Source organism: Lissotriton helveticus, chromosome 8 (assembly GCF_964261635.1).
Source record: "Lissotriton helveticus chromosome 8, aLisHel1.1, whole genome shotgun sequence".
NCBI lineage: Eukaryota > Metazoa > Chordata > Amphibia > Caudata > Salamandridae > Lissotriton > Lissotriton helveticus.
The window spans coordinates 899,981,623-900,005,227 of NC_136069.1; the positions used below are offsets into that span (position 1 = coordinate 899,981,623).

Sequence of the window (23,605 nt, forward strand, 5' to 3'; positions counted from 1 at the left end):
CAAATCCAGCATGACTAGTACAGCCTTACCTCCAAGATCGAGCGTCTCCCTGATAGCTTCAGTGACCTCCAGAAGGGCTGTCTCTGTACTGTAATTAGCACGAAACCCCGACTGTGTGTCATGAAGAAGGTTGTTGCTCTCGATGTAGTTGGTAATCGAGAGCTGCACGTGTTTTTCAACAACCTTGGCTAGAGCAGGGAGAAGGGATATCGGTCTGTAATTAGCATGCGTCAAGGGATCTAAATTTGGCTTTTTGATTAGGGGCAAAATCAGTGCATGCTTCCATGCTAAGGGAACCACTCCTGTAGACAAAGACATGTTCATCAGAGGGTTCAGCAAACTATTTACAGCTGCAGCTACTCTGCCCAAGAATTTAGCCGGGCAGGGGTCCATAGGCGAACCTGACTGCAGTCGAGATAAGAGATCAAACGAGGTCAAACAGGACATTTGAGGGAATGTCGAAAGGAAGGGCATAGTATCCTCACTCAAGGAGGTAAAAGTAGAGCTATATACTGGCAATGTGGGGTCTACAGCTGGAAAAGACTCCTGAATAGTCTTAATTTTTTTAGCAAAAAAGACTGCAAGCTGTTTTATCCACTCTTCGGAATGTGAGTGGGCAGAGGAGCAGGCAGCCGGTGAGGTGAACTCCCTAACTATTTTAAAAAGCTCCTTACTAGTATTAGTGGCTTCATCTATTCTATGCTCCAGGTAGCTTTGCTTGCTCTCGGCAATCTGTTTATGATACGTTTTAATCATATCTTTATATCTTTGTTTATCCTCAGGGTCATATTTTCTTCGCCAGAGCCTTTCAGTTTTTTTACACTCTTGGCGAATTAATCTTAATGAGGAGGTAAACCATGGAGCAGAAGCCAAGTAACGGGCTGAATTAACAGTCTTCATAGGGGCCAAATCATCAAGTCTATCCGTTAGCCACTTTTGCACCATCACCAGGTCTGCCTCCAGATCATCAGTGAGCTTGCAAGGATGAAGACGGAGAGCTTCAGTCATTGCTTCCACCGAAATACGGTGGAAGGCTCTGGATTTTCGAAACCCGTTACTCTGTCCTCTCTGCCCTGTGGCCGTATAAAAAGGAATTTTAAAATTTAACAAAAAATGATCAGACCACAACACTGGGAGTGGAAATGATACTTCAATCAGTTTGGTAGAGAAGATTTGATCCAGAATATGCCCTTTATTGTGGGTGGGGCTCTTAATATAAGGGACAAGACCAAGCAATGCCGCAACATCATGGATTCTAACAGCATTTGGATCCATTGCTAGATCCATATGAAAATTAAAGTCCCCTAGCAGAAGACAGTGCGCCGAGCGCATACAAGGAATGGAGAGCGCGGCTTGTAGATCTTCAAAAAAGGTACCAATCGGACCAGGTGGTCTGTAGACAAGCAGTCCGGTACATGTCTGAGAAGGTGAAAGTGACAGCTTGAAGCCAATGGCTTCACACCCAGATATATTGTCTATCACAAAAGAGGAACAGATTAGGTCCTTTTTCACAATAAGCGCTACACCTCCTCCTCTCCCCTCAACTCTATCATTTCTGAAGATGGTGTAGTTCGGGGGTAGTGCTTTAGCCACATCCGGCCCTGAGCCTTCCCCGAGCCATGTCTCTGTTAGAAACAGACAAGACAGTTGAGAGTTAGCGAGCAAATCCCAGATCTCCGTGGAATGCCTACCAAGCGACCTGGTGTTCAAAAGAGCGCATTGGCAGTATTGGGAGGGGGGTGGTGTTGATAATTCCGATGGAACAACTGGCCGCCAGCCACAGATCAGACACCCTTTCCTCAAAGCCCGCCGGCCCGGAGGTAAACAAGGGCACAGCGGAGAGGGGGGACGCAACGCGAACAGCTCAGCTAAGCCGTAAACAATCATCCCTGAAACAATAAAATATAGTAATGTGCACAACAAGAATAAAAGAGTGTGACAGAGTCCTACCTCGCCGCGACCGAGACGCGGACGGGCGCAGACGGGCAGGACTCTGGCACGACTCCGGCGCAGGGAAGGCGCCACCGCTGCGCGTCACCGCTGCGCGACCTATAGAGGGCTCAAGTAGGCTTGAACAGGGCGAAATCTCGCGAGAATGCGCGAGAGAGCCCGTGCCCACTCCAAAATGGCGCTCAAGTTCGTCCCCGGTGCCCCGTGATCCCGGACCCGCCAAAGGCAGTGGTGGTGGTCCCCAGAGGGGATTTTATGGTGCAGGGATAAGGCCAGGGGGGTTGCTGCGGCTAAAAACAGGGTCAATAAACATAAATTAAAACAAATACAAAACGGGATGTCTAAAAATAGAAAAGCAGGCGAAGCAGGTGAAAAGCGCTCCTAGCGCTAGCGAGGTCGGTGTCAATTGGTCGCCTTCTCCAGGCTGACCAGCCGTCTCTCGCTGCCTCAAGTAGGCTTGAACAGGGCGAAATCTCGCGAGAATGCGCGAGAGAGCCCGTGCCCACTCCAAAATGGCGCTCAAGTTCGTCCCCGGTGCCCCGTGATCCCGGACCCGCCAAAGGCAGTGGTGGTGGTCCCCAGAGGGGATTTTATGGTGCAGGGATAAGGCCAGGGGGGTTGCTGCGGCTAAAAACAGGGTCAATAAACATAAATTAAAACAAATACAAAACGGGATGTCTAAAAATAGAAAAGCAGGCGAAGCAGGTGAAAAGCGCTCCTAGCGCTAGCGAGGTCGGTGTCAATTGGTCGCCTTCTCCAGGCTGACCAGCCGTCTCTCGCTGCCTCAAGTAGGCTTGAACAGGGCGAAATCTCGCGAGAATGCGCGAGAGAGCCCGTGCCCATGTGCCCCGTGTCAAGGCATTTCTTTGATGGTTCAACACCTGGCAGGTTCCTTGAACGCCAGGGCAGACTAACTCAGCCGCCGGTGCCTGATGGATCACGAATGGCGTCTTGACTCGAAGGTGGTGCAAGGTCTCTTTCAACAGTAGGGAGAGTTTTGGTTAGATCTATTTGCCATCAAAGAGAACGTGCAATGTCATCTGTTCTGCGCATTGAAATTTCCAAGGCGGCACTCTCTCGGCGACGCTTTTCGTTGCGAGTGGAGCTGCGGTCCATTGTATGCCTTTCCGCCTATACCACTTATACCCAGAGTGCTGAAGAAGATCAGGCGCGACCGGGCTCAAGTCATTCTTGTGGCACCTGACTGGGCTCAAAGAGTTTGGTATCATGAGCTTCTCAGTACGAGCATGGATCCTCCGATCAGGCTTCAGGAGGGTCTTCAGTCGCAGCAGCAAGGGACGGTCCTCCACCCGAACCTGTCCAGCCTCCACCTACATGTGTGGAGATTGAGCGGCGACAGTTGATTCCGTTTGACTTGCCTCCTGAAGTCTGTGATGTCATTCTGGCAGCCAGGCGTCCCTCCACTAAATCAGTAAAAGCCTGCAAGGGGAACAAATTTGTGGCGTGGTGCACAGCAAAGGCTGTGGATCCCCTTTCTGCCCCCCTTTCTGACATTCTTTTGATCCTTCTTTCTTTGGCCCAGCAGGTTCTCTGCTCTGGGCACTATTAAGGTCTACCTTTCTGCTATTTTGGCCTTTCTCAGGCTCCCTGACCAGCCCTCTCTTTTCAAGTCCCCTGTTGTAAATAGATTCCTCAAAGGCATTACTCCTCTTTTCCCACCTGTTCCCTTTGTAATGCCACAGTAGGATTTGAACCTGGTTCTTACATTCTTGATGTGCACTCCCTTTGAGTCTCCTCACAACTGTCCTCTTCATTAGTTAGCTCTGAAGACTGCTTTCCTGGTTGCCATCACCTCCGCTAGGAGAGTGAGTGAGCTCCAGTCTCTTGCTCGTAAACCTCCTTTTATGTCTGTCCATCCTGACAAGGTTGTGCTCCGGACACGTCCATCTTTCTGCCAAAGGTTGTCACTGCCTTTCACATCGGGCAGATCATCGCTTTTCCCACCTTCTTTCCATCTCCACACCCTTCCAGAGTGGAAGAGAGGCTCCACTGTCTGGTCCCAAAATGTGCGCTTTCATTTTATCTTAATCGCACACAACATTTCCGGGTGGATGACCAGCTCTTTTTTGGCTATGTAGGCGCCAAGAAAGGTCGGGCTGTACACAAGTGGACTATCTCCCGATGGATCGTCTTGTGTATCTAAGCCTGCTATTGTCTGGCGAAGAAGGAGCCTCCGGTGGTGCTGCGTGCCCATTCCACCAGGGTGACGGCTGCCACTACGGTATTGGGTCGTAGTGTCCCCTTACAAGACATCTGTCAGGCAGCTACGTAGTCCTCGTTGCACACTTTTACTAAGCACTATTGCCTAGACAGCCAAGTCAGGAGAGATGGCTTATTTGGCCGTTCTCTTCTCCAGGACTTCCTGGTGTGATCTTGGTTCACAGACCCACCACCGGGGTTGGTATTGCTGGGGTATCTATTCTAATGTAAGGAATCTATCACTACGTGTTTCTTTCAGATGAACAAGTTACTTACCTTCGGTAACGATATATCTCTAAGAAACTTAGTTAGTAATAGATTCCTTACCGCCCCACCCATCCTCCCCGTTCTGCAAACTAATTTCTAGGGTTAAGGTCACCCCTTTCAGGGCCCTAGTTTCAATGCACCAGTGGTCAGTATCTTGCATGGCTCTGCGTTTCTGCTACGGAAAGTCGTGTACAGAACTGATGTCAGCGCGCGAGGGTGGCATCTAAGTAGCTGCCGCGACGCCATCTCTGCGACCACGACGCCAACGACGGACGCGGAGCCGCACGACACCACATTCCGACGCGCATGGGTACTGTTGACGAAAACTTTCCGAATCCATTCTGATGCCTGGGGGTAATTCTGAGGTAAGGAATCTATCACTAACTAGTGTTTCTTACAGATATATAATTATCAAAGGTAAGTAACTTGTTCAACATGTAACTACCCACACTTAATTTTGTGTAAGCCACAAGCTTGATTTTGTTTAAATCCGAGGTATGCATAAAGAAAAGAAATCCTCCTAACAAGTATAAGATGGTGAATAGATGCAAAAAAGAGAGGAACTAGGAACCAAAAGGTGTGGGCGAGAAGGAAAATACAAAGATGAGCTAGGCAAGAATAAGCAGCTTGTTTTCCTACTTAGAATCCCTCCTTTTGTCACCAGACCCTGAGCCCACTTTTCCCCATCTTTTTTCCTGTTCCATTGGTTGGATTTAGTTTTTAACCTATCCCAGGTTAAACCCTCGTTCTTACAATGAGACGCCAGGGCCAAGCTACAATTTTTGCAGGAGGTGCAGTGGCAATGCTGTGTTTTACTTGCCAACAGCAGGCAAAGGGGCCCAAGGATTCCTTGCCACGTTACTGTGAGACACCAGGCACTGATCACAGGTACTTAGTATACCTTATGAAAACTATATAGTGAAGCTTCCTTACCAGAAATTACTACATAGTAAGTGGGATACTGTAGTCCACCAGGGACCTTTAGCGCTATTCTCGAAGGTGTTGTATCTCTCTTTAGCCAACCAGTTCATAGGATCCGTCTTATCGGGCCTTAGTACACCAGCCTTATCTCTGTGATGCTCCCCCTTAAGAGAATCTCGACTCAAGTATGAGTTTGCATTCCCAGCTTTTTCAGAGTGCACTTCGTGTTTCTCAACGTCCTAGAATGACTTCTGAATGCGAATTCCCTTGTCTCAGCACCTGCAAAGGTGCTCCCTGCTCCCTCATTCATCGCCTCAGCCACGTCTCTGCAGATGGGCATATAAATCACAGTGAGACATAAAAGGAGTGGGGAGAAATGTCCTTTATTTTTAAAAAAAACAAGGAGACACTGCAAAACTACCAATGGGAATAACTGCTGTTTTAAGAACAGTTTCTTTGGTGTAACATGTATTTGAATGGGAAACTTGACAAAACATTTTAAAGGCACAGAAGAGATCTATATTTCAATTCTCTTTCAGTCACATTTAAATAAATAAGGGCTTCTTTTCATGGTGCTGACAAATGCCATTCCCTAGTCCAACTTTTGGATGCATTAATAATTTCTGTTCAAGATTTCACATCTCTGGTACACCTTTAATATCGGAATGCACCAATCAACACCTAAAAGGTGACCAGTCTCGTTTTGCAAAGTACCTGCCCCTACTTTGCACCCCATGTGACTCATTTGTAAGTAACGATTGAACCATTTAAGCTAGAAGCAAAATGTTTACGTTAAAATGTATAGAGTTTGTAGCAGAATATGTAAAGTGTGGCAAATCCACATCCACACCCACACTTAGATACTTCAGTGGACCCCATATACCTGAAGAAAAGACGTTCTGGAGAAAGGAAGGGTTTTACAGATGAAATTGATGAAAAATAACTCCATGATCCCTAAACAGTATCTAATAAAATGCAATTCCACCTTGAACAGTGCATGGTGATATTGTGACTTTTCCTTCATTCTTGTAATTATTAAAGCCTTTTCATTAAGGCATGTGACATGGGTTGGCCTGAAGCCCGAACACAAAAAGGTCACAGAAATCCGAGTACAAAAACGCACAAATTCAGGACCTCCTTAACTACACTAAGTAAAGAAAATCGGTAGGAATATCTCTTGCCTTCAAGTGGCAAAGATTTTCCTTCTCATGGAAGAAATACTGAGCATTTGTCTCTGGAACACAAAAATGTGCCTATTATCAGTGCCAATATGCTGCACTGGCCCATCACTTCATGAACTTGCAAGGGCAGTTTACCATTATTTAGTTTCCTCCGCTGTGGTTTCTCAGTTTTCGTTTTCCATTGATTCACACACCTCAATGGATCTCATGTGATATATAATTCTCGTATAACTGCACCATTGCCTTCAGGGCTCCTCGACTGATTTAGGGATACATTATTACATGTTCTCCCCACCTCATAGTTCTCCCTCACCAAGCCAGTGACTTACTCAGTAGAGACTAAAATACACCTATGCTTCAGAACCATGACAAAAGAGCAGTGTATTGGTAATCCCCTATTGTGGATGATGCCTTCTGTGTCGTGGCCTTTCTCTTCCACAGCCATTCAGTGAAACACCGTGTCTGTGCCAGTCATTTCGGCCCACTGGTTCTCTGACTTGCCTGGAATGGAAGATGAGTGTAAAAACGGCCTCAGCCACTTCCTGTACTCCTTGCTGGTGTAAGGTTACCAAATGACTCCATGTCATCAGGAACACTATTTTCTTTAATGGCAAATACATTCTGGTAGCTGTTGTCTTGCTTCATTCCAGCTGAACTAAATCGGCTAATACACACAAAAACAATGGTATACAATGGAATCTCTAGATTGGAAACATCTGACACAGTGTCATGTGGCAGCCTTTTGTTGGTGTCATCCCTGTACTTGCGGTACACCCTTATGAGAAACTCTTGTGAGAGAAGCAGAGACCAAACCGTATCACTTAATTCATCCTGATTTGTTTTTGCAGATCATAATGCTGAGCTCAGCAACAGAACTACAAAGTTACATCGAGAAAACACAATTGACGCAAGATCTCGGGGGCACTCTGGATTACTGCCACCCGCGCTGGCTGTCCCATCGAACGGTATGTGGTTTCCTTCACAATAACCATACGTGTGCTCTAGCTTGCTCCAGCCTGATTATAATTCACGCAGATGCAGTTCTCTCAGCTGGAATGACGAGTTTGTCTCTGTGGACCCAAGTCATGCAAGGATCGAAGCAAAAGCAATTACTTGAGGCGTGGTATATATACTGTGTATCGGCAGGGGATCTGTGTGGTAAACTGAGTTTTGTTAACAGGCAGACAGAGGAAAGACATTCCAGTAGGGAGTGCCCGTTTATTTATTACGTTGTATATCCACCCTGACCAATGGAAGAATTGATCAATGGGAGGAGACATGTAGACAAGAATGTTGTATTGACTGTTGCCAAATAGCAAATGCATTTGTACACATCTTCTGAGGATAGGATCTTCCCCCATCTATTCTTTCTGGGTGAGCTTCTGCAACTGTTTACCTACTGTATATTTGTTTGGTTGTGCAATTATCATACTGAGCCATTTTTGTGTCTATGTATTTGAAAGGCAATCGAAACCTTTGCTCTGATGGTGAAGCAAACTGCTCAAATGCTGCAGTCCTTTGGGACAGAACTGGCTGAAACTGAACTGCCAAATGACGTGCAATCAACCAGCTCGCTTCTCGCAGTGCACACTGACAAGAAAGACGGCATGAAGGTATTTGCGCGTGGATGATGGTGCGCTTGGTGTGTACTTATACCACAAAAATAGTCTGTCCTTTACAAAGTCCCCGAGTTCCCTCTAATGACTGTAAGTCACAAATGGCTTTAAAATGTAGGTAGTACCTCTAGACAGCAGTTGGTATTTCAGCTATACGTATTCCCCTAGGAGGAAAGAGAAAAGCCTACAGTTTCTGAAGATATGATAATTACACTGGAGGGGGTATGTTTTGCTCCGATGTGTAAATTACTTGAGGATGGGGGTCATGGCTGTTTTTCCCTCACTGATCACGTTGGCAGTGCTTGTACTGCACATGGATAAAAATAGGAAAGTGTGTCAATCTGTGCTAAATGAACTTTTCTTCCCGCAGGAGGATCTGAGGATAGCCCTAAAGCAGGGACGTGCAATTCTGGAATGCATCAGGGAGCCGGTTATCAAAAATCCTGAGTACCAGATGAACCAGGATCAGCGTGACAATCAGACTACTGTGGAAAGGTGAGGTGACAGAGAGTGGATGAGTACACTGACCCCAGCCCCACCAGGAATATCCTTACCCGTGTAAACCCATTCGGAAAATGAAGGGAGTGTCTGGATAGGATGTATGTTGGTATTTGTTTTTCCAAAACATGCTCATTTCAACATGACGTGCATTTTGAAAATGGACAATGGAGAGAATGAAAAACGGGTTCAGTATAAGCTGTCTTAGAAAAATAGTCTTCACAAATCGTGGTATTTATTTTCTTCCTGAGTAGGGATGATTTTCAGTGTTTCCTTGAAAGTTGGTACAGTGTTGCAGATTCCACATTGTGTTCAGACAATCAGGTTTGTGGATTTTAAGTTTGTCCATAAAAAGATATAACACCCATGGGTTACATTCATAGTTGGATAAACTAATATTTTTTTCTGTAATGATTTATAATGGCTTCTACTGCTCTACTCCAGTAACTGCACTTTTGGATTTTCAGAATCAATGGACCAATTTAATTATTTCCAAGTCAGTCATAGTCTTAGTTAATTAAACATTAAGAGGCTTATCAGAAGTGAAAAAGCCATTGCACGAGGATGCAAAATGTTATTTTAGACTCAAATAGGCCTGTATTAGGGGGAGCTCTTGTTTTCTGTATTAGGTAAAATACATTCTCGCTCTAGTTGCCATGATACCTCCTTCTTAGCCTCTGTGTGTGATGTCACAGAATGATTGTGCGCATGAGGGATCAGTTAGAGAGCTGGTTGAGCAGCAGGAGGCTGCTCCTGGTGGGACATTGGAAAAGCATTTACATGACATCTGTGACCTGTACATAGACTATTATCTCCAATTAAACGTCATCATAAAACCTATGCTACCTGCCTACAGAGGGTCATTCTTTGATTGCAAACCGGAGGCTTCTCTCCCCACTCACACAATGCCTCAATTGAGCATTGGTCCATTTTCTCTAAGTTGTATTTATTTAGGAATGGCACATGCAATTTCGGCAGTCTACATCACCATATGTAATCAATGTGCCTCTGAGCTTTTGCTATGGTATAATCTTTTGTTTGTACCTAGCTTTGCTTCTCTGTCTTTAAGCTTTTGGGTGTGCACTTGATGCTATATTCTCATACCTGGTTTCGAAATCTGCAGTTTGCAATAACTGTACATGCTCCTGAGCATCACTGGAGACAGCTCTGTTGCTTTACTAATATTCAGCTAGATGGTTCAATCTTATTCTAAGTAGTATTAGCTAGCTGGTCCTTGCGATGAAAAACAAGTAGAATTAATGTCATGCTTTTAACGATTGCCTCAATTTGAAAGGAACATATTCCCCACTGGAACTCCTGCATCTGTTCTACTTTCATGGGGACATGTTTTGCACCTATGATAGTGATAAGGAACATGGGATCATAATACATTTCAAATAGTCTCTGCATGTGCATTAATTGGAAAAACATACTGCAGTAATAATGCTTCTGAGGGCATGCCACCTAAATCCATTCAAATGACTTCCTCATATGCAGAACTGTGCTGTAAAAATATTGTTAAAATGCTCCTGACTGGACCATATCATGCCTGCTCTGCACTCTCTGCATTGGTTAGCATATGAGGGTGCAGTGAATTTCATAGAGCTGAGTATGTACTCTTTGCTTGTACTGGTGTAGGCCATCATTCCGTCCAAAGGTTGCCCCTACCAGCCGCTACAGTCTTTGCATTAGGACCCTCCTTTAGGCATCTCTTAACTGCAAGGCACATTTGGGGGCTTGGCTATTGACCTGCCAGCTGTCCTGCTGTGAAATACCTTGTTCGAGACTATCTGACTTCTGTGTAATCTCTTTGAATTCAGAAAGGCCACAAAGACATGGAAGTGTTTCTTATCTCAGGGGGTGAATACCTCCCTTCCTTTTTTTATGGCATGTTCTGAATGATTACTGTCATAAGATGTATGCAGACTATAATATGCTGTTCTCTGGTGCACAAACCCTCAGGCACGGGTGCAGCGTACAAGTTCATAAAACCTATTTAAATATTTGAGTTTTCAAAAGACCCACCATCATAGAGAAACCTTTCCTGAACATTGGAATGGCATACTCTCTCAAAGCTGCATTCAGATACCACTTGAACTGAAAGGTGTTTGTTGTAGCGGCAAATATAATCCACGAAGAGTCAGGTAAGGTTGCTAGAGTAATTTATTTTATAAGAAGAAATCCAGTCGATGAGCCCATCCTCTAACCACCTCCATCCCTGCAGCTGCGCGTGCCAGCATATAACAGTGTTCTGGCACTCAAACAGTGACATTTTATCTTGATAATGATGATGGACAAGGAACATCCTTAAATAGCCGTAATGATGATCAGATTACAAATTGGTAAATATGGCATTTCGCGCAATTATTTAAACTAACCTTGATCTTTTAATTCAGGTCCTGCTCTTGCTTCAGGTAAAACAACAGTTGCAGAATTGCCCTGTGACAGTGATGCAATGCCGACATTTAAACGACTAGATTCCTAAGTTAAGCCATGTTTTATTGGTAACAATTCTCTTAGAAGGCTGCAGAAAATTCACAGATTCCTTGATATTCTGAAGGTTTAGAAGGGGAAGCACAGTATGACCCTTTCCTTTGCTATCATGGCCATTGAGTCCCATTCTTGATCAATTTTGATAATCCTATTGTTAGGAGTTGTGTCTGATTTTCTTATTTATATATGGTGTTAAAGGTTTTGTCTTACACCAACATGCTATCCTTTGGATGTTTGGAACTCTTACCATGTATATTCGACACAGTGGTGGTTGGTAGTATTTGGGCGTGTTATATGGTAACATACGAGGCTTAGATGTTTGCCCTTGTTGTAAACCAGGAAAAACGACAACATTTTATAAGTATTCTGACAAAAGGTCCATTTGTGGAAGTAGCCGTTGGTAACTTTTAAGCAGTGGATGAACAAAGCATGCCATCTGTCACGCACAGCTACTGTCAGGCCATCCAGCAGACTAGTTTGGTTGATCTAGAGGGCTCAAACCTGAGTCCTATAACTAACTTACCCTTCCAGTTTTTATCAGATTGTGAGAGGGTGAGCTCCTTCATAAACATCATGATTAAGCATGGGCGGAAAATCCGTTACGCTCGCGGATTTTTCGGATTTTCGGTAAATCCGCAATCTCGCGGATGTGGCAAAAATACGCAAATCCGCGCGAAGCGGATTTTTTGCTTGTGTTCGCACTGCTCGCGGTCCGCGGTGCGGGCAGCAACAATCTCGCACGACGCCGCGCCTCGCGAATAGGGCGAAATTACCGAAAAACGAGTTTTGCAAAAGCAAAACCAACGAGCAGGTGCAAAAGTTCGAGCTCATCATTTGTAACCATTTACCTGTAGTGCTTCCTGAAGGGGCCCTCCAGAATCCGGTTGCCTACTTGCAACTATTGTGTGACCCTGCTCTGACAGTCACAGAATAGTTACAAGTATGCCATTGCATCCTGTTATTGCAACAAAAAGGAAAGGGAGCAGACAAGCAGGTGCCAGCCTTCATTAATGTCAGTTGGGGCAGGGCAGGTGTTGTTGTTTGCAAAACTTAAAGCACTTAGCAGGTGTGCTTGGCTTTGCCACAATAATGTACACTCACTGGTCAATCAGAGGGTGCTGTGATGACACCGAGGGTGGCATGGGTGTACCAGCCAGAGGGTGGCATGGGTGAACCATAGTGCCAGTGTTGACAGAGGATGGCAGTGCTTTGCTTTGCCCCAATAATGTACACTGGTGAACCAGAGGGTGCTGTGATGACACAGAGGGTGACATGGGTGAGCCAGAGGATGGCATGGGTGACCAAAGAGAGTGCCAGTGGTGACAGAGGGTGGCAGTGATGAAGAAAGCCTTGCAAACAGGCTGGGCACGTAGAAACAACAAGTTCGCAAAACTGGCGACCCGACAAGTAAGTTCGCAATTTGCGAAATTGTACAAAACCCTCGCGAACTAGCAGAAACCCGTGCGAACACACCCCCCCCAAAAAATACGCAAATCCGCGAGAATTCGCGGATTTTGCGGATTTTCGCAATCCGCAAATTCGCGGATTGCGAATCCGCAAAATCCGCCCATGCTTAATCATGATCTGTACAGCTTGGTACTGCTTACCGCAGTGTGATTTCAGAGAAAGAAATAAGGACAGCCTGGCTCTAAATACCTAGGTTTGTAACATTTGTGGACAGTATTTGAATTGCTCTCAAGAGTTGAGACCAGTCATGATGAATCAGGGTGCTTCTTGTTTCACCCACAAATAGATTTCTAATGTTCTAATCCCTAATGAAAGAAGGAGGCCTCTTAAAACCAGATGATTGTAAGGTAGTTTGGACAATTACACTGTCTCAGATGTATTTACGGGCATTGGTATAGCTCTGGAATATGTGCCATAGTGCATTTTAGGTAGAATAGTGTGAATAACTGTGTAAACTGAAAGGTAATTTGATCATCGATTGTCAGGATCATAGTATTTTTGCACAATTAAAAACGGCAAACATGTATAGAGGTCATGCACTTGATACTTTTGTTGCAAAATACGAGAGGCTGTGTTCATCAGCGAGCTTTTGACAATGAAAGCAATTTCCTTTGCTGCATGCTTTTTACATTGTAGACGGCGCCTATGAAAAAACTGCTCATATTAATTTACGTGTTCGCAATGTGACATTCTTCGTGTTCATACAGGCTCTTGGGGCAACTAAATGAAACGGAAACTGCCTTTGATGACTTTTGGTCTAAACATGAGCAAAAACTCGCTCAGTGCCTACAACTACGGAACTTTGAACAGAACTTCCGCGAGGTAAGAACGGCTTCTGTTGTGGCACGTCATCAACTTGTAATTACAAGGATGTATTCACAGCAAATTCTTCTGGCAAAAAAACAATGCTGTTGCTTCATGTAATGACAATACTGCTCTAATTCTTTTTTCGTATGATTCGCCCGATATCTTAACATGCTAGACTAGACCATTGCAATAATATGGTACAGTCCGTGCCATTCAGGGAAGACCTGATGGATTAAAAAGGGGTTGAGTAGTACATGGATGATCCAGTTACTGTTTATCACATATTTACATATTTATATGAATCATTCAGTGATTGCCAATATAGTCTTAGGACAGAGCCTCTCTATCAAAAGGATCTCTGGGTTACTATTTGTAAATGCATTGTGGCCTTCAAATAAACTGCAGTTTGCAAAAACCAGGCCAAACATGGCATCTCGGTATCACTTTCTTAGCTGGTGTATTCTTTCTGTTTAATAGTAGCACCAGGTTACTCTGTATTTGTCACCTGAAGGTAGCCACAATTTTCTTGGGAAGGTAAAGAGATGATGTGGCAAGTGGACTCTGAATTTGTCCATAGCAGAAGACCACACCTGAGGAAAACCCCATGACATCACTCTCGTAGTCCACTTATGGTATTCGCACCTGTAACGTGATTAGCTATGTCTTAAAAAAAAACAGCTTTTGCGCCACCCTGAACTGCCTCTTAATAGGGGGATTCCTGCTCATGCTACACCACAGCCTTTCCTGATGATATTATTCTAAAGTGCTAGACTGACCCCCTCCTACCCATAAACTTTACTCGGTATCCTCCCTATAGGACTGGGGTGCTGAGTGATTCATGAGTTATATGTATGTGTGGGAAAACATATCTGTCTCTCTACAATTTTTCTGGTCTGGTGTGTCTCACCACACCGCAACACATTTGTAACACGTAATTTCTGCCACAACCAGCACATTGAGCATAGTACCTTAATTCTGAGAAATTGCCACTTGGAAACTGGTTGAGACAGTTCCCAAAACAAATTTGAAATGGCCAACCATAAGAAAATTAGACATATAGAGATGCGGGGGGAAAGGAAACAGACAAAAGAGAAAACAAGAGGAGTGTCGGGGTCAGGAAAAAAGTGGGCACGGTGGTTTATCCCTGTAAGAAAAAAAGGGTATATAGAACAGAAAAAGAAAAATAAAGAGAAAGAGGAGACAGGGAAATTGTGTAAATTAAACAAACAACAGGAAAACAGAAAACGAAAAATAAAGAGAAAGAGGAGACAGGGAAATTGTGTAAATTAAACAAACAACAGGAAAACAGAAAACAATCACTGGAAAAGCCATTAGGCCTAGCTTGCATTTTGAGTCTTTACTAAAACATTCAAGAAAAACCTACAAAAGTGGAAAAAAGTATTCCTTCTGTGTACACTGTATCTATGGCACAAAGAATTTTATTAGTGATGACAATGTACTTTTCAACCATAGAATAGCCCCTCGTTTAGTGCAATGCAAACATTCCATTGTAGATGAATCTGTGCTTAAAAAGCCTATTTAACGAGGTGAGAGAGACACATTCCTCTGGGAGGAACCAAATCCTGCTTATGTATATTTTAAGTAATTGGTAACATTAGGTTTCGCAAACGGTTGCATTTTCAAGCCAGACCTAAAATTTGGGGCAAGAAGGTTATCCTCAGGAGAAAAGTATGAAACCAGAAATTGGGATAGGGAGATCGAGGGATACAAGGTCAACTGTACTACAAGACTTTATAGTATGAATTAAAACGTAGACTTTGGGAAGAGAAAACGTTTGAAGCAATGAGTAGAATGACGTTTTAAACAATATAAAGTTAAAACTGGAAAGTAAAACTATTTAGAAGTAAAAAAGTTTTCTGAGGTACGTTCTACAGAGGACCAGTGAATAGTTACACACTCACACTGCTTAATTGTGTTCCCCAGTCTTGGTGCTCTTTTGTCTTCCTGTTACTTGACTGCTCCATTGTAAATCACGTGGCCTGGTGATGATAAATTCAAGCTGCTAAATTCAATCATCCACTGTAAACCTTTACAAAAGCCAATAGCAGCAGTACATTAATAAAGCTGGAGACACATTGGTGTACTTCTATACACAAGTCTGCAAGAGAGGACATTATTCCATGCAAGTTAGATGAGAAATGTAACTGAATATTGGGATCCATTCTTTTGATGATACTTAGGTTATGTCATCATTTACATCTGCCAGTGTGTCAGCAATCCCAAATTGCAATTTTTCATCAGAATGGTCATGACTTTCTTAGATCACTTTCAATAGACCTATGTCACTTCAATGTTGATGGAAAGATGTATTCAAACATTTGAGCAACTCAGTTAATTAAAGTTGTTAGTTTGCTTGTCTCTAGAATACAGCGTATATTTGTTCCTGGGTGTATAATTGAACTGTTTTTCTTTTTCATTTATTGGACTAGTACTCTAGCCTTATAGGCATGATCCTTTTAGATGCCGAAAAGACTTTGGGGTTAATTATTGTTATTTTGAGCAGTTCTGCTTAGTTTGGTTTTGCATTGCTTTTCTTCCATCGGATTGTGTGTAATGTTAAATGCCTGTTAACGTCTGTACAGATAATACCCTATCAAAGACCTCTCCTACTGAAACCGATAAAGCACAACATATAGAGGTAACCTCAGCACTCTAAGCTGTTCCTTGATTTAATCATACAAAGTTATTCTGTCCAATTTATACAAACAACAATGAGTAGTTTTTAGTACTATTTAATCTGTGTGAGATATATAAACTCAGCAATATTCTTAATACATTACTTTCATTTACATTCAAAGCACATAAGTCACAATGATACAATATTACAAAGATGAAAAGTGTAATACAGTGGACTTATTATGAAGCACATGGATTGGAATAACACAGTATCGCACGGATGGAAGATGTGATACAGTAAGCTTCCTGTAGATCGATGGATCGGCAGCCGACACTTGTTTCGTTACATAGTAACTTTTTCAAGGCTTTAGAAACAATCCAGTTAGTTTGTTCGGTTGTCGCGGACACCCTGGAGTCTCCTATATAATTGGCCTAGTCCTATTGAGTCACTGCGTGCAAATCATCTGTAGTGAGAATCAGCACCATATAAAATCAGATGCTGGAAAATGTGTTAGTCCAATGTCTGTAGTGAAAAAACTGCATCATACAAGTTCAGATGCTAGAAAGCTTGGTAGTTCGGTAGAAGGGTATAGTGGGCCTTGCTAACAAAATGGCTTGTTCCCAAAAAAGGTAGTCTGAAATTTCTTCAAAGAGCAATGGCTAAAATATAATATCCTTCTGCGGATTCCTCAATTCCTCGCATATGTACTTGCTAGTGATATACGTGGTTCCTAATTTCGCCCTTGCCGGTACCAAAATAGGACCGTAAATTTCGTAGCTCAATGAGGTATGATATGCCCGCTTTGTATTCACAGATTATCCGTATTCGGGATAGCCGTCCAGGAGGTCGCATCTACGAAACGACAAGGCAGCATTTTGTGCCTCAGCTTTATATAAACCATGTTATGAAGAATTTCAGATTTTCAAGTCTAATTCTGCTATTCTTCCATCTATTCATAGTAGCATACAGTTCCCGAATTCTACCTTTTGCTGGGGAATTACTGTCAAATAACTCAAGTTCAGCATTGGCAGATTGCATCATTAAACAATCTGTAAATATCATTGGCAAATAATTAGGCTACCAGTTGAGCACAGAAAAAAATCATATTCTGTGATGTAGCATTCTATTGTTCTTATCTGCTCAAGACTATTGTCAATTATTGGGGAGTCAAGATCACTATGTGTGACAAAATCTGGCACCTTGATTATAAGCCCATGTTTTCATAGTGCTCTGTTTGCCTAAAGAAACGGAATGATTTCCCGTTATCTCTGATTTGGAAAGTTAATATTGTTTATCTTACCTCAGGTCTTATGCTTGTTTCAAACTTTATTAGTCTGTACTACACCCTAATGAGACGGACCCGGTGGTTTGGTGTCAGATGAACTTCCTCATAATGATCGTCTTTTGGGCGTCCCTTCCCCACCAGTTCAAAACATGGTCACCCACATAGCCAGAGGGAATGCCCTCCTCACTTGGCTCTCATACAACACACTAAGTCCACTGAGAGCAAAAGTGCACTCACCACCCATATCAACGCTGGCACCTGGAAGACTGACCACATCACCCCTCTGCATAAAGGGGGACAAAAGCCCTTGCCAGCCACCATTCACTTCAAATGGAGTCACATTAATTACCAGGCTTTGTACAAAGCCAAACAAGACCACTGAGAACAGAAAGTGATCATCTTGAGGGAGGAGTAGGGTTGATTGAGTTGCTTAGGATGCAAGTATTGGACGCAATTTCAATTTAAAGATCATAAAATTGAAAAAGGAAAGATGAACAAGCATTCTTTGCTTATTCTGAAGAGCTCTGGAAGGAGCTTCCACTCACCCTGAATCTGGCCTCTTGACTGCTTTAGAACATAAAGAATACAGACCCTATTATTTGTGTTCTGTGTTTCATCCGAGTCATAGCTTTAGGACTGTGTATTTAGAAACCCCCTAACAAGCCCTTAGTAACCGTTCTCACTTGAACTGCACATATCCACGGTCTAAAGACTTGTCTATCCCCAGACCTATAAACTACATCGATTGTACCTACAGCAACAGGACACAGTTTTAAAACCTGCTGAAATTGTAGGCCACATAGTATAGTTAATTGCTATCTTCTGCTTTAGTTTTGCTGTCATGCAGATAAGGTACAACATAGGGATTATGGATGTCTCCAGGTGTTATTCACCTGAGCAAGCCTCATTAGACGGCCGTCGCTTGCCCTCTCAGTAGACTGCCAGATTATGATGATCATTTGACAGTCTTGTGCTGTTGGTAACGCCACTGTCGCCCTCTCTTGCATTCTTAAACACAGTTACTGGATTAAAAGTTGATGAAACTCCTAAACTCGTTTATTAAGTCTCCCTAACTGAACCTATAAACTACAGGGGACTGTTTTCATCCATGCAGCTGCCTTCTTTCTAGGTCACTTTCTATTTTGACTTGACCTCAATGGCAGGGAATGAAGTGTAAAGCAGCGTCATCCTTCATGCAGTGCTGGCCGAAAATACCGGCAACATATTAAGTTGACTGATTCCTTTTCCGCAAGTTCTTTAGTATTTCTTGACCCAATCATTGAACTGTGACCCAAGCTATCTCTGGTTTTGCATGTAAGATTTCAGATGTCCTTCCACTTTAGCTTTGAATCACTAGCTGTCAAACTCTGGGTCTGGTGGCTCAGTGGACTAATGTGTCCACTATGGGGGCCTGTGTTCGACCTCATGGTCATAACTTCAAATCCTGGCGGATCCACTCAGCCCTTTATCTTTCGGAGATCGATAAAATGACTACCATTGAGTAGGGTAACTATAAACATCTGTTATTCAGCGCCAAGATACCCTTTGGTGAAAGTGCGCTTTACCTACTTGCCCTTCAAGAATAATCTTAAAACTGCTCGCCATTCATCATTTTCCTTCTGAACTCCCCGCCCAACTACCTTTTGTCTGTGGCTGCCACAGACAAAAGGTAGTTGGGCGGGGAGAGGGGGCGCACTGAAGGGGGAGCGCGGGGGGAGAATTAAAAAATATATATATATCCTAAGTTGATGACCGTGTCGCGCCGGGTGCTTCTTCTTCGTGTCCCAGCAGGCACTGGGGCTGCATCAGACTCTGTCCAATCCCCGTGCTGCTCTGGTCTGAGCAGGCTAGAAAGACACCCTGCTCAGACTAGGGAGTTTGTAGAGTTTCTCCAGCCCAGCTGCTCAATGCATCTGGGTTGGAGAACCCTAACTGCGCATGTGTGTTTTGGTCGGCCTGAGACGGACGGCCAAACACATATGTGCACTTAGAGAGTGCACATAGCACTCCTCCTACCCCCTCCCATGCCCCACCCCCGCCACTCCCTGCACACGCTGGCTGAACAAGCTGCTTAAAAATAAAACGATAATCAAATATCGTTGTATTCTTTAGCTGCTGGCTCTGCCAGTGGGGCGACGCTACTCCGCCATTGCGGGGGAGCCGCACCTGCTCAGATCAACTGAGAGGCCCCACTAACCAAAGTTGAAACCCAACAGACCTTTACTCTCCCCCATTCCCTCACTGCTTCTGTTCTGTAAACCGCGTTTAACCCCTCATCTCAACCATTACACTATTCTTTGCAAAAACCACTGTTTGATGAAGGTAACTCCTCTTGTACTAAGACGTCACAAATAATAGAAGGTATCTTATGTTGTCTATAATATACACATCTCTGATACTGTAGCCTATTGCATGCTATTTCACAACTATATATCAAATAAATAGATACATGAAATTAATCTAAAACTTTATATGATTTTGTTTGCATTTTCAGGTGAAATCTTCTTTAGATATGGTCTCAGAGCGCTTGGCGACGTTTACAGATGTGGGGAACAGCTGCTCACATGTAGAGCACATTATCAGGGATCTAAAAACCTTTGAAGAAAAAGCCTGGGTAAGCTAAAAACTTTAAAAATGACAGTTATTCTTGCTATCACGAAACGTCTCTGTGGAAGATGACAAGCCTTGCTTATTAACAATGTTATATCGGCAGCTGTGAAATAGCACAACTCACTTGATACATTGGCTCCGCTTTCTACTGCTGATTAAATAATTCATACATTGTATTTCTCACTGCTTACATTAAACGATTCTAAACAAATGCGTATGTTCTTAATAAAGTGTGGGACCTGCCTGTGTATATATTTTCCGCGACCCATGTTTCCCAGGCTCATTTGCTTGTCACCACGTAGGCCTCATTCTGATGCTCCTGTGATCCCAATGGAGCTGGCCAACCTGATTTACTATGGGATCGCCATGTATCGGGAGTATTTCACCAGCAACCTCGGTCTCCAGGTGAAATACCAGGCAAAAGCATTTGGAAATTTAAGTAGAAATACAGATTCTCTCGTGTAGTTCCCCACAATCCTGCAATTAGAAAGATTTCTTCTCCCCATGCCCTCAAGTTACCAGGGGAGAGAAATAACAGGAGGAATACACTATCTATGTTTTGGGCCATAGAGGTAGAGGAACAATGACACGAAAATAGCACTGAACAGAGCTCAGATTGATTTAACAACCCTCGGTGTGGGTGTGGAAGGAAGAAAGGGAGGAGAAATGAGGGGAGGAGCAGCGGGTGTCATTAATGCTGTCAGACAACCATCGCAGGTGACACACTGTGCACTTGATGGCATAATCACGCAGCACTCCTTGAGTTGTGTTCATGGAGCGTGGTGTTTTTTTGTACTTCCTTCATACCTTTGTTCCTGTCGAAGTATCTGTGACACAAAGACCCAAAACGTTTGTCGAACAATCAGGGCCCTTGCTATCACCCCTTTTTCGGGCAACACCACTGTTAATGTTCTTTAAGTTTGGTGCAGGCTACCCCATGATTGCTTTCTTGTGCTTAAGTAATTGTACCATACAACATTGTTTTCTCATATAGCAAGCACAAGCTGGGTAAATGATAGCCAAGATGTTGTCCTTCTCCTAGGATTCACTAGAAAAGGCCAGAACCTTGGCTGCAGAAGGGGACCAACTCATCCAGAGTAACCATTATGCAGTGGACTCCATCCTCCCAAAATGTGAAGAACTTCATCATCTATGTGACGAAACCGCAAATGGTATTGAACAGAAGAGGCATTTACTCAACAAATCACTGGAATTGCATCAGTTTCTTGAAAAGGTAAATAGTTTTTTTTTCTTTGTGTGCACTAAGCCACAGTATTTTGTAGAGTAGCGTCTACAAAAAAATATTTTTCTTGTGAGCATGAAGATATAAGTATTGGCACTTGCTGGATATTGCCATTTGACAGTTTGCTACTTCTGTGCTGAACATTGACGGTGCATGCAGGTGTGTGGGGTATAATGTGTAAGGTGGAGAGTGTGATCCTAAAATTCTCTAAAGGAGATCAAATTTTATTCGGAGATCCTCTGGTAAGGTTAAAAACTAAGATGTGGTAAGGTTATGATAAGCCACTACTCAATGAGTGTGTTGTAGTGGACTATCATGGTTTCACTACAACACACCCGGATGCACCTTCGTGGCTGATACAAGAAACGATCCCTGACAAAGAGCCTTCTCGCGGGCCTGTGGGGTACTGCAGCGCCCGCCCCACGAGGCGCAAAACGCCTGATGATGAAGCATGACACCCACAAGGGTGTGTGAGGGCAACACTTCCAAATAAGGAAGATCCCCCTGGAGCCAAATATTCCAACCACACCTTTTCTTTATTATTTTCTATACCCTCTCCACATAGGAACAAGTACCCACACTGATTAGACGTCTTCTTGTTGTCCTTCATGAATTCCAGACCAACTGTTAGCAGATAGGCACCATGGGGATTTAAAAAACAATATCATATTTCCTGAATTACTGGCATATGTTCCCATATATTTGTATATAATGTTAATATTTACCTGTCGGTGTAGTCTTTAGTGATATTTGGCTGCTTAATACACCAAAACGCCACAGGCTTCAAAGTATGACAGCATCTTTATCAGCTAAACCAATGTGGAAATATACAATTTAACGACTCCATTTAGTCTCAAAACATAAAATAAATATGGATTAATACCATTTCATTTCAAATAACTTTATTCGATTCCGAAAGAATCATAAAAGTATACTAATAAAATTCATCAAATGTCATACATATAAATCACAAATGGTATTTCAGAGATAATATTTCGATTTCCAAGATTCACGGAAGATAACAATATGCAAAGGATCATGACATTATGCATTGTTGGACTAAATTATTAAATAAGCCGGGGTATAGTCTCTCACACTAACCCCCATGCCTATTGAGGACATCTAGAAAGTGCAGTGCATTAAGATAAATTTCACATCTACAAATCACTAATATTATTTCATATTCACACAAACATAAAATTGATAAAAACAAGTTCATGATTCATAGCGATTCCTGATCAAAAGAGCAGATCTAATAAAACTAAGCATAGAGCTACATATAGCAGCAGTTGATAATGATCTCAAGTACTCAAAGCCCTCCATATATGTGCAAGATCTAATGTCCCTCAGGAGAGGTTTAATAAAACGATCTATTGGAGCTTTATAGGGTGAACAGAAGAGTACAAAGTGCGCTGTGCATTGTTGGGCTACATTATTACATGGGCAGGGGGGCAGCCTCTCACACCAACCCCCTTGCTTGGGAAAAGCAGCCAAAAAGTGCAGTACTCTCAACCTAAATCTGGTCAAATAGAAGCACCATTGTGTGTGTGTGGTGAAAGACAAGTAAAACTGTTGCTGTAATGTAACCTCTTGAATAGATGTGTGTCTATCTTGCCTAAACGATCCTACAACAGTGTGATAGGCATTCGTAATGACCTTCTTCATATTCAGATTAATAGTCAGGATTATCATAAAAATGTTCTAGGCCTATTTTATAAAAAGTTTCCTTTACATAACGTAACCAAGGTATCATCATGGCCTTGTCGAGATTCATACAATACTTTAAAATTTCTTTTGAGAACGACAAATCCTCAGAGGTCCATATTTTTCCCCAGAGGAGCAAAGGGGACACATGAATTCTGTCCTTCACAAAATGTAAGCCCACCTCTGAGTGACAGAAAATATTTGGAGAACTATTAGGGATAGATAAAAGTCGCTTTAAAAATTTGTTCTCCATAATTTGAATTTGTTTCCTTTTGTGGTATCCCCATACCCCTGCCCCGTAAGTCGCCACTGGCAAACACTTGGATTTATACACAGTCATCAAATCCCCTATTGATTTTTAACCCAGTTTACTAGCGAAGCGGAAAAGGGCCTCTACAGATCTAGTTGTTTTTTGAAGCCGGGTCGTTATCAAATAATTCCAGTTTAGTGTTCTATTAAAAAGATTTCCTAATTAAAATGTATGACTTTCTCAATAACCATATTGTCCACAGTATATTTACAAGTCTTAATTCTACTTGGACCACAAGCCATTGCAAATGATTTACTGAAGTTCACCCTAAGATCTAGTCCCAACATAAATTCAGACATTTTTGCATGCTATTTGCTGTTAAAGTCATCAGCACGGTATCATCCGTGTATGTATGTATGTATGTATGTATAGGCATTTATATAGCGCACTACTTA

General features: G+C 43.0%; 1 protein-coding gene and 1 long non-coding RNA gene across 13 annotated transcripts in view; one reads left to right on the forward strand and one right to left on the reverse strand.

Moving 5' to 3' along the window:
- The window catches only part of MCF2L (MCF.2 cell line derived transforming sequence like), a 1,263,355-nt gene that overhangs the window by 1,065,545 nt on the left and 174,205 nt on the right, over positions 1 to 23,605 (forward strand). For all 12 annotated transcript variants that reach the window (XM_078657683.1, XM_078657685.1, XM_078657688.1 and 9 more), the window contains 6 exons: positions 7,388 to 7,504; positions 8,003 to 8,152; positions 8,526 to 8,650; positions 13,321 to 13,435; positions 19,838 to 19,957; positions 20,996 to 21,187. In XM_078657683.1, coding sequence (XP_078513809.1) covers positions 7,388 to 7,504; positions 8,003 to 8,152; positions 8,526 to 8,650; positions 13,321 to 13,435; positions 19,838 to 19,957; positions 20,996 to 21,187 — 819 coding nt within the window. The remainder of the gene's footprint in view (positions 1 to 7,387; positions 7,505 to 8,002; positions 8,153 to 8,525; positions 8,651 to 13,320; positions 13,436 to 19,837; positions 19,958 to 20,995; positions 21,188 to 23,605) is intronic.
- Positions 14,959 to 23,605, reverse strand: part of LOC144772973 (uncharacterized) — a 35,215-nt gene continuing 26,568 nt past the window's right edge. The window contains exons 3-4 of the long non-coding RNA XR_013599888.1: positions 21,922 to 22,005; positions 14,959 to 15,420 (exon numbers count right to left, since the gene is read on the reverse strand). This is a non-coding gene — a long non-coding RNA (uncharacterized LOC144772973). The remainder of the gene's footprint in view (positions 15,421 to 21,921; positions 22,006 to 23,605) is intronic.